This window comes from Lygodium microphyllum, chromosome 1 (assembly GCF_053477565.2).
Source record: "Lygodium microphyllum isolate KBCC chromosome 1, Lygodium_microphyllum_v1.1.10, whole genome shotgun sequence".
NCBI lineage: Eukaryota > Viridiplantae > Streptophyta > Polypodiopsida > Schizaeales > Lygodiaceae > Lygodium > Lygodium microphyllum.
Window position 1 is genome coordinate 200410888 of NC_141135.1, and position 13457 is coordinate 200424344.

General features: G+C 41.9%; 2 protein-coding genes and 1 pseudogene across 2 annotated transcripts in view; 2 read left to right on the forward strand and 1 right to left on the reverse strand.

Annotated features, from left to right (window-relative positions):
* LOC148042155 (callose synthase 5-like) overlaps window positions 1–13457 on the reverse strand; it is a 91531-nt gene that overhangs the window by 53875 nt on the left and 24199 nt on the right. The window lies entirely within an intron of this gene.
* Window positions 176–745, forward strand: LOC148042157 (uncharacterized). Its single transcript, XM_087686265.1, has one exon. It carries the CDS (start codon window positions 176–178, stop codon window positions 743–745), a length of 570 nt encoding a protein of 189 aa, XP_087542391.1.
* LOC148042158 (uncharacterized) lies at window positions 2871–3535 on the forward strand (annotated as a pseudogene).

Consider the following 13457-nt stretch of genomic DNA (forward strand, 5'->3'; position numbering starts at 1 on the left):
TCAAGGACCACATACTACACTTCCACAGGTGACAGGCTATAGGTGGGAGTCAGCTTACAGGAAGGAGACACGCACAAACTACAGTAATTGTGAGTCGAGAGGAGTGGCAGTGTTATTCAAGGAGGAGCTACATCAAATGATCCAAGTAGTCCGCAAAGATGAGCAGGCCAGATACATGTGGCTGAGAGTGCATGGTGAGGAATGCACTTTGTATGTTGCCATATGCTATTTTCCCCCTATGACATCCCATGACGCCCCACCCAAGGGGCAATCACCATATGTGGCTTTGGATGAGGATATTTGGGAGTTCTCGAAGGAGGAAGAGGTTATCTTACTAGGAGACTTTAATGCCAAGACAGTCTCCCATCAGGTGTCTTTCTTTGATGCATCCGAGGAGATGCTAGAGGAGCAAGATGTGTCACAACTACAACTGGAGAGGACATCTCAGGATATGGGCAAAGTCACCGAATATGGAAGATACCTTGTGGAGATGGGCACAGCACACAGGTTGGCCATTCTCAATGGCATGGCTAGATACCCTCTATCTGGCGCCTTCACATGTTATCCTCACCGACACGGTGCCAACACAGTAGACTATGTTCTTGCCCAACCGATGCTGATATCTCACATCCACGACCTCTTAGTATCCCCACGCCTTCTCAGAGTTGCAGTGGATCATGCCTACCTATCATTCACCATCGACCTCCAATTCACTGACATGCAGACCCATCATGCAGCTCACTGACACCTGAGATACCTCTTTTCCAGAGAGACAAAGGATATCTATGAGGTGGAGATCCTTAGACTATTACATGATGCAGACCCTAATGTTCCATTACAGGAGCTCACTCAACAGTTCAATGAGGCCCTACACATCGTTGTAGGTGTAGCCTTCCCACACTCACGACCCACACTGAGAGCCTCCACTGAGGTGACACCTCGGAATAGCTGGTATGATGATGAGTGCCGTGAGATCAGAGCACGGCTATAGAGAGAGATAGCACTAGGGTCCACTACCCACAGTTAGGCACAGATACTCTTTAGATGCCTCGCACGGTGGAAGAAGAGAATATTCTTGGCCCAGTTGGAGTGAGACCTATATCAATCATTCTTGAGCCAGGACTCTAGAGGGGCTTGGAGGCTTTTCAGAGAGCATTGCCCGACCACGTCTATTACGTCCACCGTTGTATGGGAGGAGTACGCAACTAGTCTTTATATTGTGGAGGGTCAACCACCTCTTCTTGACCCACTTTCTTTACAGAAAGTAGGGTCCGAGAGGCCATTGACAAACTTAGCAGAGGAAAGGCACAAGATCATGATGGATTAGTAGCCGAGCACTTGATCCATGCTCGAGATTTGGTGGCAAGATTCCTACCTTACATGTTTAACAAAGCCATGTGTGAAGGCCTACCAGAAAGATGCAGCACGAACACTATTATGTCTATCCTCAAGTCAGGGGACCCTACTCTACCTAGTAACTATCGGACTATCATGGTTGGGCATACATTGGCTAAGCTATATGCTTTCATCCTTGAGCATGAGTTAAGCATGTGGGCAGAGATGTGGGGTCTTAGAGCACAGGGACATGCTGGCTTTAGCAGAGGCTTCTCCACATTGGATCACATCCTCACACTAAGAGCGATCATTGAGGAGGGAAGGGCCCATGGCCGACGGACCTGCTGCTGCTTTGTGGACTTCCGCAAATCCTTTGACACAGTACCGAGAGACAGGCTGATACATAGATTGCATGCCATGGGAGTACCGAAAGAGCTCAGTTGGGGTATTTTGGCACTGTATGAGAGAGTTGTGGGCAAAGTCCGGACACCTAAGGGCCTTTCGGCACCTATTTACTCCACCATTGGGGTGAAGCAGGGATGCCACCTCTCTCCGACATTATTTGGCCTGTATATTGATGGGATTGCTGATGATATTTCACAAGAAGGAGATAGAGGAGCTCCACTAGCTGGCACTTGGATACCTCTCCTATTGTATGCAGATGACATTGTATTGATAGCTGACTCTCCAAAGGGTCTACAGAGACACTTGGATGCATTACACTCCTATACTTTGGACAGTGGGCTTTCAGTGAGCCTTGGTAAAACCAAGGTGATGGTATTTAATACTTTACCACAGTGGGTCAGGAGATCAGTACCTAAATTCACATATGGATCTGAGGAGCTGAAGTATGTGGATTCTTATACATACCTGGGAGTCTAATTCACAGGGCCCACCTTTTCTATGCGAGAGGCAGCACACACTAGACTGACTTGCAGATACACAACACTAGGTGGTTTGGAGAGGATGTGCTCACAAGTGCAATTCCAAGAACCGTGCACCAAGCTATGGCTCTTCAATACACTGGTCACATCCACACTACTTTATGGAGTACAGATATGGAGGCCCAGTCTTGACCACCGTAGTAGATCAGGGCGCACTTATGACGAATGGAGGTCAATGGAGAAACCCCTAGTGTCCATGATATCCAAGATGATCAAATGTAAGGTCTCAGTGCCACATGAGATCATCAGAGCCGAGCTAGCAGCTACACCGATTGTGGCAGAGGCCCTCACCCGATCAGTCACATACATACATAGCCTATGGGACTTACCCTGACACAAATATGCACGGTTGGCCCTTGAGTCCTCCAGGCAGCTTGCCAGAGAGGGTGATACTTCATGTTGGTATGCACAAATGTCGGTCTAGTTTGAGTTGCATAGCTTTAGCATGGACAAGTTACCCCCCTTCTAGTACTCCCTTGATGCACCATCTCTTGATCTGAGCAAGATAAAGATTCGCAAGATCATCAGGATGGATCTTACCCAATTGGATATCGGACATGGTTGATGCTAGGGCAAGAGCTAGGGACAAAGATGGCTTTCTACCGTGAGTATTTCCTTCATACTACAGATGATGGATTTATTGTTCGCCCGAGATAAATGGACACCCACCTTTCCCATGGGACCAGATGTACTATTGGCCAATTGCGCACCTCCTCACATCAGCTAGAGATTGAGACTGACAGATATAGATCCATCCCACCTAAGGAGCGCATATGCCAAATATGCCAATTAGAGCCAGAGACAGAGGAGCATTATATCTGCTGTTGCTCAGCGTATTATGAGGTCCGTGGTCGTTTTCATTGTCTCTTTAGAGACAGATTTGGACCACTATCCAAAGTCATGGATTTTACCGATCAGCAATGCCTTGGCCTCTTTCTTCTTGAGATACGACGACTTCGAACATGTGCCTCGGGAGTACAATTGCTCCAGGACACCGAGGCCCTTCATAGAGGCAGCTCACAGACTTCTTTTCAAAGGAGACTCAGAAGACTTCAATACAGTTACAACCACAGTCGACACAAGAACCTCTCTCACTGCCATAGTCCACACACAAACAAGGAGTACTAATTGATCGAGCAATTCAGCTTGGCCGATCCAGATATCCTAGGCCTCGACACAAACACCGACGACACCTTCATAGGCGGATACAGGGGATTATTGCTCGTGTTAGAGCTAGGCCCTCCATACCCACATGAGATTGTACCATTTGGAGCTCATTGTTACTAGATAGAGCTCTATGTTTTACACATAGCCATAGTTAGTTTCCTTCCTTATTTTGCTTTGTGCTACATATTTTGCCCACACAGTTGTACCATCATACACATGATTGTAACTCATGGTCTCATAGGTCAAAAGGTCATTTTGGCCTTTTGTAGACGTTAATATATCATTTCAATTCTCTCTCTCTCTCTCTCTCTCTCTCTCTCTCTCTCTCTCTCTCTCTCTCTCTCTCTCTCTCTCTCTCTCTCTCTCTCTCTCTCTCTCTCTCAAGCTTACTCTTATTTGTATGAACCTTCATATATGATGTATCCACTCCCATCTATGTACTTGTAACTTGTAAATAATAGTAGTGCATGTTGCAGATGCAGCATGAGGTTTTGGCTTGTTACCCTTAAGTTACATCCTCAACAAATTCTTGATCGAAAGTGAAGTAACATTTCTATGGGTTTTGTAGTACGATTACCCTATACAAATCAAGATCATGACACATCCGAGTTATAATCGACAAATTGAGGAAAAATGGCTCGATTCATCCCCACAAAGATGACTACAAAAAGCAACAAGCTAACTAGTCTCTTTGTTGACAAATCACCAAGAAGATAAGTATTATATCAAACAAGCTAGATTTACCTTCAAAAATCTGAGTTCACCATGTGTTTCACGTTAGTCATTTGAAAGAACAATTGCTACAAGGTGAATTGATTTTTCTGATTAAGAAAGTCATGTGGCTTGAGGACATTGCTCGACATATTCCATTTGAACTTAAATTGGTTCTCGACCTCAGGACTAAACTATCCCATCGAACCATTTATCCTGAATATTTGGTCAAGTGGAAAAAATAAAGCTTGGAGACAGAGGCTACTTGGAAATCAATACATTCGTTAAAGAGTCATTTTCTTCACTTTGTTCTTGAGGATATTGCTAAGGACAACAATCATTCATAAAGGGGGAAAGTATTATATCCTCAAATATCTAGATGGGCGCTAGTAGCATTGGTCACAGTGGTTAAGAAGTGACTTAATGCCATGCACTAAGGACACTTCAAGGTTAGGGCAGTGGAGTTCTACTTACAAAAATCAAGGCCCTATTGTGCACATTCATTGTGTGATCATCACTTTTGGACTCTTGGCCTATTCATCAACACATCCGTATGGTATGGGTTGGTGGTATGGAATGCCAATCCTTAAGATGTGCTCATGGCCCGCATTGCTGCTAGCTACCATGCTCAAGGGCGAGTCTGTTTGACTCTATGGCTGGGAGGTGAATCTGATGTCCAATCACTTACATTCATGAATGTGGTTTATATCATATCTTCTATGCAGGTGGGATCCTGGGGAGACGTTTCAAACTAGGTTGCACATGATTGTGAAAGTGGCAACGAAAGAAGATCCAAACAAGAGCAGCATGAAAAAGAATGAAGGCAACAAGAGAAACTCACCCAAAAAATGAAAGAATGTTGATACAAGGCCCAACCCCTACATGTGCTATGGAGTGTAGTTGTGATGCAAGCACTAAGAGAGAGAACGCAAGATACAAAAGAAGTCTATGTGAAAAGCAAGCATAGATCAACTAATAAGTTAACTTATGCACAAAACTGACTTAAAATCCTTTAAGATAGCAATCAAATCCTTTGGGATATCTATTATCATTGCGAGCCAAAAATATGGATGGGACCTAAATATAAGAACAAAGGAAAAAAAATAACTAAGAGTAGCTAAATGATTAGACCCCAACAAAGCTCATAATATCCTTCATTAACTCAAGGTAGGACTCACAACCAAAGATAATGGTAATCACTGACACCTTTGAGATCTCAAGTGTGCCTACACGCCCAAGGGACACACACAATAAACAACCGAAGGCAATGAAAGAGCCTACATGAAGATATCCATCACATTGTCTGTAAAATAGCTCCAACTATTGTCCAAGACCTAGTTGCTAAGAGTATCGAAACTAGGAAAACAAAAATGTGTTTCAAAGTCACAAATGAAGTTTCAATACTTGTCCCAAGCAACTAAATAAGGAGCTTGAAAAATATGAATAAATCTATAAATAAAAATATAAAGATATAACAATAAATATAAAGGCATGTGTGGGCTTGGTTTTAACATGGGTTGCTAATAAGAGTACAACCTTCATAATCATGCAAATCTTTTTACAACTCCATGCATCCTCTTACTACAAATGGCTTTAGTGAAGAGAAACATGCATGCAAACACATGCAATAATATACAATCGAAAGGCTAGAAATGAAGGCTAAAAACCAAAACACAACGCATGTTGACAAAAAACGAAAACACAGGTGGGTAAAGTTCAAGGCCTAGGCCTTCCCCCATCCCCCAAAAAACAAAGCATTAAAAAAGAATTTCAAAAAAAACATGTTTCGATTCCAAAGAATTTCACTCATATCGATGTTTTAGGGGTCCAAAACACAGTTTCAAGCAACTAAGGTTCAAGATGCTCTCTTAAACACTATGATATTAGATCTCAATGTGCTTAGTCAAAGCATGAAATATCGGATTCTTGGCTATAGCCATCAACTGTGACAATCACCCCTAATAACCGTAGGCTATGGCTATGGAAATCCAATCTCAATCAACATCAATCTCAACCAAATAGAAAAAATGGCGATTGCATAAGCAGCTCCATACTCTACCTCTAAGGAAGAATAGCAATAGTGAGCTACTAAGTGACCTACTAATGAGGCTATAGAGATGTGCACATGCAAAAACTCAAGATGGTGACTCCATAAGAAACATATGGTCAAGTAAGAATGAGCCAAATCAATGACCCACAAGTATCTATAGCTAGTGATGTTCATCATTGCATGTGAGCTGCTTGGATATTGGGTTCATACAACAAGAAGTTGACTTACACAAGCAATTGTGCAAAAAGGCTATTAACAAATGAGCCACATCTTTCTATTGTGAGGTGAGAATGCCTATGGGCATCTAAAACACCTCTAAACCAAGGAAAAAGTGCAAGAGACCAAGATCTATCATGGTAAACTCTGTGCTTGACATCTCTCTATGCATGTGATGTGCTCACTATGACCAAATAACAATCAAGTCATCTACATAAAGAATAACAAAGTCACTTACCCATCTAACAATCTAAAGTAGAGATTCAAGTCATAATCTAATTGCCAAAACCCATGGTCAAGAAGAAGCGATCTACCCAATGATATCAAGCCCAAGATGTTTGCTTCAAGCCATAGAGAGCCTTCCATGAGCACAAAGCTAGATCCTTTGATCTTGGAACTTGGAAGCTATGGTCACTACTCAACATAAATCTTATCTTGAATATCACTAATAAGGAAGGCTAATTTGACATCCATCTAGTCACTGACCACTTGTGATGGGCAACCAAGGCTAAGAGGTTATTTAGAGCCAACATACGAGCTACCACAATAAAGGTCTCAACATAGTCCAAGCCAAAATTTTGGGCTCAACAAAACCCTTGGCAAAAAGCTTGGCTTTTACTTGTGTCCCATTGGCCCAACACTTGGTCTTACAAACCCATTTGACCCCAATCAACTTCATTTGTAGAGCATGGGGAATCAAATACCAAGTGTGATTCTGCTCAAAGGGATTGAGTTCATCTTGCATGGCACGGCACCAAGTATCTTGGATAAAAGCCTCCTCGACAACAGTAGACTTTGTCCTCGATAATCCTAAGCATAAGAGCATAGTTCACAGCAAGCGTACATGTTTCTATTGCACCTGCAAACATTGGATCCTTTGTGGTCTCTTAAGACCATCTTGAATGTCTCTGAAAAAGGGAAGAACTCCAAGGTCTTGCATGAGAATTCGAAACGAAGGGTTGCGACTTCATGCTAGTAGAACCAAGAGAACTACCCAATGATGATCGGTTTTAATAAGGAATTCATTGCCTAAAAGATAATGTTTCCATATCTTTAAAGCATGAACCACCGCTAAGAGCTCCTTTTCATAAATGTCATACCTTTTCTCCACATCATTTAGACGGCAGCTTTCAAAGGCTACGGCATGGCCTTCTTGATTTAGCACTGCACCAATACAATCACCGCAAGCATCTGCTTCCACCACAAATGGTTTTACCAGATCTAGAATGATAAGAACAGGTCTAGAAGTAAGAGCTGTTTTCAGCCTTGTGAAGGCTGCCTTCTCTTTTTCCTTCCATTGGAAAGAGATCTTCTTCTTTGTAAGGTCATGAAGTGGAGAAGCCATATGTGCAAAATGCTTGATGAAGCGGCGGTAATAAGAGCATAAGCCAAGAAACGATCGCACCTCATGTACATCATGAAGATGAGGCCATTCTTGGATTATCCTGATCTTTTCAGGATCCATCTGAATCCCTTCAGAATAGATGACATGCCCAAGGTAATTTATTTTATGCATGAAAATTTCACTCTTTTTACCATTTACCAAGAGTTGATTTTGTTGTAGTAATTGTAGAGTAATTTCCAAGTGTTGATGATGCTCCTTTTCATTCTTGCTAAAGACAAGAATATCATCAAAGAAAGTACCGACATATTGTCGATGCTCTCTAAAGATGCGCTCCATCATTCGATTAAAGGTGGCTGGTGCATTAGTTAATCCGAAAGGAACCACCAAGAATTCATAAAGACCGTATGAAGTACGGAAAGCAGTTTTGTGTACATCTTGTGGTATTACCCTAATTTGATGATAACCACTCTTTAGATCAATGCGGCTGAAAACCTTTGAGCCTCCTAGACGATTCAAAATGTCGTCAATTCTGGGAATAGGAAACCGATTCTTCACAGTGATTTTGCTGAGGGCTCGATAATCAATGCACATCCTGAATGTGCCATCTTTCTTTTGAACAAGAAGAACCGGTGAACAAAATGGTGAGCTACTTGGCCTAATTAGCCCACGGTTGAGTAGGTCTTCGACTTGCTTTCTGATTTCTTCTTGTTGAGGACGGCTCACACGGTATGGTGCTATATTAGGAGGAGAACTGCCCGGGATAATATCAATATGATGGTCTTCTGGCCTTTCTGGGGAAAGCTGATAAGGAAGATCTTCCGAAAAACAATCTTTATACTTTTCCAAGAGCTGAAGTCGCTCTTGGTTTTCAACATTCATATTATCTTTTACATCAGTGACATAAAGCAAACAACATTGAATACAATCATTAATTGCTTTAGAGACTTGCATATGGCTTACCATAGGTATGGTGTCTCCAAAAACTCCAGCTTGGATCTCGTACTTCTTGCCTTTGTTGGTGAGTTCTACCTTCTTTTTCTGAGAGAAGATGGTTGAATCTACTCTATGATTCCAGGGCATGCCAAGAATCACATCGCAACCCTCAAGGTCTCCAATACAGAAGGTATCTGCATCACTGTAGCCTTGAATTTGAAACTTGAGCTTGCCAATGTACGGTGTCACAGTCTTCACTGTGTCACCTTCATCCGCATTTAAAGCTTGTCGAACTTCTGCCGGAGTGTCCATCTCTTCATTCTTTAATCCAAGCTCTTTAGCTAATTGCAAGGAAATGATATTTTCATTCGCCCCAAGATCTATCAAGAATAGTGCTTGCTTACCTTGCAACTGTCCCCAAGCTTTTAATAATTTGCGCGTCTCTGGAGTGTGAGTTGTGTTTGCAACTACATCACTGATAGCATTGATTTTCACTGGCGACTTAAACTTGTTGTCAGAAACCTTGCTTTGTCCCTTGTTTGGACATTGCTTCGCTATGTGGCCTGTTTGTCCACATTTAAAGCACTTCCCTTCTTTCATGAAGCGTTGCTTTTCTTCTTCAAAAAGTTGCTTTGCTTGTGGGTATAGATTGGAGCGAAATTGAGGAGCATTAGGAGGTGCATAGGGCTTCATCTTCTTTTGATTTGATGGCTGCTTTTGCCGCTGTTTTTGTCCTTCATTTGGGGCTGAATACTCCTCATCATCAGCTACTCTCTTCTTATCATTCTTTTGGAATGATTTGTTGCCATTGTGCTCCATTTCCCATGTCTCAACATGATCAATGAGTTCCCTGAGACTAGAACAATGATAATGATTAAGAGCAGTACGAAGTTTAAAATGCAAACCTCCTTGAAACTTCCTAAGCTTTTCCGAACTGCTGATCTTCTTGAAATGTTGGACCTTCAAATGTAGCTCCCAAAATCTCTTGGTATAGTCACCAAGTGACTCATTTTTCATTTGCCAAAGCCGATCCCATTCCATTTTTACATCTCTTTTGAAATGAATAGAAAGAAATTGGCTTTGTATCATGCAAACAAAGGACCGCCATGATTTTGGGACAGTATGATCATATTCCAACCCCGTCCACCAAGTATGAGCTAAGTCGGTTAAATGTAAAGCTGTAAACTTAATCTTTTCTTTTTCTTTATACTTGTCACGACCATACAAAATTTGAAATTGACGAATAAACTTCAAAAGAAGATCAGGATTTCGGGAACCATCATATATACTGAACTTGATCTTCTTTTCAAGTTGAGATAGTGACTTAGTCTTCTTCTTCTTCTTATGCCTTCGTCCATGCCCGGATCTTGAGGTTGAAGATGATGAAGTGCTTGATAGGGATGAAGATGGAGACGAGGGTGAAGAATGTCGATGCCTTTGACGATGATGAGGTCTTCCACGAGAAGGGTGTGACTCTTCATCACTAGAAGAGGGTCCATCAGAGTAGGCGCCAGATGACTTTGAAGAAGAGGATGAGCTTCAACGCGATCTCTTTCTTTGTCTTGAAGTAGAATGGGACTGCCTCTTAGAAGTAGTTGGACTTCTTGATCGGCTCCTTTCATTGGTATGGCTTTGTCTCCTTGAAGTAGATAGGCTTCTTTCCTTGAATTCTTTGGGATTCTCAACTTTTTCTAGTTTGAGAAGTTGCTCACGAATTTGCTGATTCTCCTCTCTAAGACTTTGAATGGCTTGAAGGATAGCATTCGATTGATCCATTGAGACTCTTAAGAAAAAAAAATATGCTCAAGCACTCAATACAAGGGCTGAAAACAAACAAACTTATAATTGTAAGCACTACCAGTGTTGGGATGAGGACCGAGCCAAAGCTCTGATACCACTATAAACGCCCCGAACAACGTAGTATGCTTAATAATTATGATATTCGCTTGTTTTCGAGATTTAATATAAAAGAGAATGAACACTTAAAGCTGAAAATGAAAATGACTCACAAAATTACAGCCATGAAAATGTAAAAGTAATGGAGACAAGATTGAGGGTTGAAGATAGGCAATCCCCCCCCCCCCGAAGGAATGTATTTCTGCTCAACCCAAGTCCCTTAGGGAAGAGCTCAGTTACAATCAACCTGAGAGTGAGGACAAGCAATTCTCACTCTCACAAGATCATGCAAAGATGTACAAACACACATGCATGATCTATTATGCAATGATAAGAACTGATTTCTTTACAGTATGAGAGAAGAAAGAGGGAAAATCAGCCTTTCTCCATTGTTGAACAATAGTACATGGATAGGTTGCTTCTTGTTACTAAAATGGAAGAAAGAGCTTGAGAAGGAGGTGCTGTAATGAATTTACAGGCTTGTTGTCCTGTAAAACAGCAGTGATAGAAAAGGGAATATGGAGGAATTTGATAATGGAGAAGTGGGAGATGATGATGGGGATGGATGGGGCCAGTTTCTGACTATCTGTGGGTGCTCTACATGAGTTTACAACAAAGAAAAATGATGTTGAATGAAGAAAAACGAGCTCTTATTTATAGGAGAGGGAAGAGCTAGTACAAAAGGGGAAAGTGGAGTAACACAAGACAAGTGTCCAGCCACATGTCATGAGATGTGACAAGTGGTGGGACACTTGGAAACTTGTGTGACAAGTGTCTTGACACTTGTCTCTTCTCTATGGCCTTCCTTTTTGGGTTGAATACTGTCAAGAATAGAAACAACCAAATTTAGTAAACACAGTTAAAGTACAAAACTTACTATTTTTAGAATGACATCCCTATTTTTTAGGACTAGCATTTTTAGGCTAATTCGAGGCTCCTAAAATTTAGGGACCTCCTAACAAATTTAGGGATCTCCTAAAATTTAGGGACGCCCCCAATATGGGTGTCATACGAAAGCTTTTTCCGTGTTCATCGCAAAAAAGGGTATCAGAATCTTCATGTGACTTTCCTATGCAAAGAAATGTGCATTTCAAGCTTTCAGCCCACACATGCACATTATACATGTGAGAGTGCGCAACGGAAGAAGAACACGAACACAAAGGAGGAGAGAGAAACAGCAGAAAATGAAGGAAGAAAATCTACACTGACTGTAATGAATGCTGAATACAAAACTGTGGACTGATCAGCCCCTGCACGCAGCCCGAAGCGTCAGTGAGGGCACCAGATCAGGCTGATGATGATGGCAGCACCGAAGACGGAGGAAGATGGCGGAGTCGGAGTGTGCACCTCCCAAAGAAGGAGGGAAGATGATAATACAACTGACTGCCAAGTGGAAAATGGCTATAAAAAGCCAAAAAACCCAAAAACTGGCCGACCTGAAATTTGAGGCCATAAATATGTCCGATCAGCATTTAATGCTGATCCGACCAGCATTTAATGCTGGTAAAAATGCCAGGAATGCTCAGAAAAATCCCGGAAAGGGTAGACAATGTCCGGCAGGTGAGGCAGGCTGAAGAATGCAGAAACTGCCCCGGAAAATGCACATAAAATCCCGAATGGAGGAGAAAATGCACTGAAATGCAATAAACTGAGTGCTCTAGAATTAGCTACCTCCTCCGTCAAAACAAGTGATAGACAAGTCAGAGCTCCTAAAGTCCTCGTCTGACTCAGACTGAGGCTCACAGGCAGGAGATGACAAGGCATGACAAACATGACTGCTAACAATACAAGCATTTCATGATCATGCCATCTTGTTGATTGTAACTGTCTGTTCTGGTGGATCTAGCCCACACTTCAAGGCATCAATCCTTTCTGTGTCCGAGTCTAACCCTGATATGCGTAAGTTCTGGTCACAGGCACCCAATCGGGCCATATAGGTGGAAGTGTAAACTATATTTTCTCTAACCCACCGCGTGGGTCCACCATAACCTGTGACCACTCATCAATGGCCAGCTCCAATGCACTTTTCTTTATATCTGATTAGTGCAAAGGAAATAAATTTAATAAATCATTATATAGACAAATTAATGAAAAAGGATACAAATTCTGTTTCTATAGAGTTGTGACATGCTCATGAATATAATGGTAACGAACTTCTATATGCTTTGTGTGGACATGGAACATTGGGTTTCGTGCAATGGCCAAAGCACTCTAGTTGTCAATGTAGATAAGTGTCAGAGCCATCTCGTGCACATAAAGATCTGCAAGTAACTTGCAAAGCCAAAAACACTCCACTATGGATGTAAACACTACTCTACACTCAACTTCACAATGGGAAGTAGCAACCTTTGTTTGTTTCTTGCTGAACCAAGAAACAAGAGATGTAACCAAGAAAAAGCAATTGCCACACTGAGAGAAGCGAGAATCTGAACATCCAACCCAATCATTGTCAAAATATCCATGCAAAGAGAGTGAAGAATCAGCATTGTAGAAATGGCCAAGATCCTAGGTACCTTTACAATGCTGAAAGACACTTCACTGCCTCCCAATGAAATACTAAAGAGCTATACATAAATCTGCTCAACTGGGAGACAACAAACTGAAGAGATCAAGCCTCATGTGACATAGATAATTCAAGCATCCAACAATCTACTGATATAAGTTAGTGTCAAAAGATCCACTACCATCATCAAAAGTGAATATGAAACTAGGCTCCAAAGAAGTAGTCACAGGGTTGCAATCATTGAATTGAAAGCATTGAAGAAGTAGTCCAATATAGTTGGATTGTGTCATGATGATGCCTCCCTCAATGGTGGCAAATTGGATGACCAAGTAATAGTGAAGTACACCAAGATCTGTC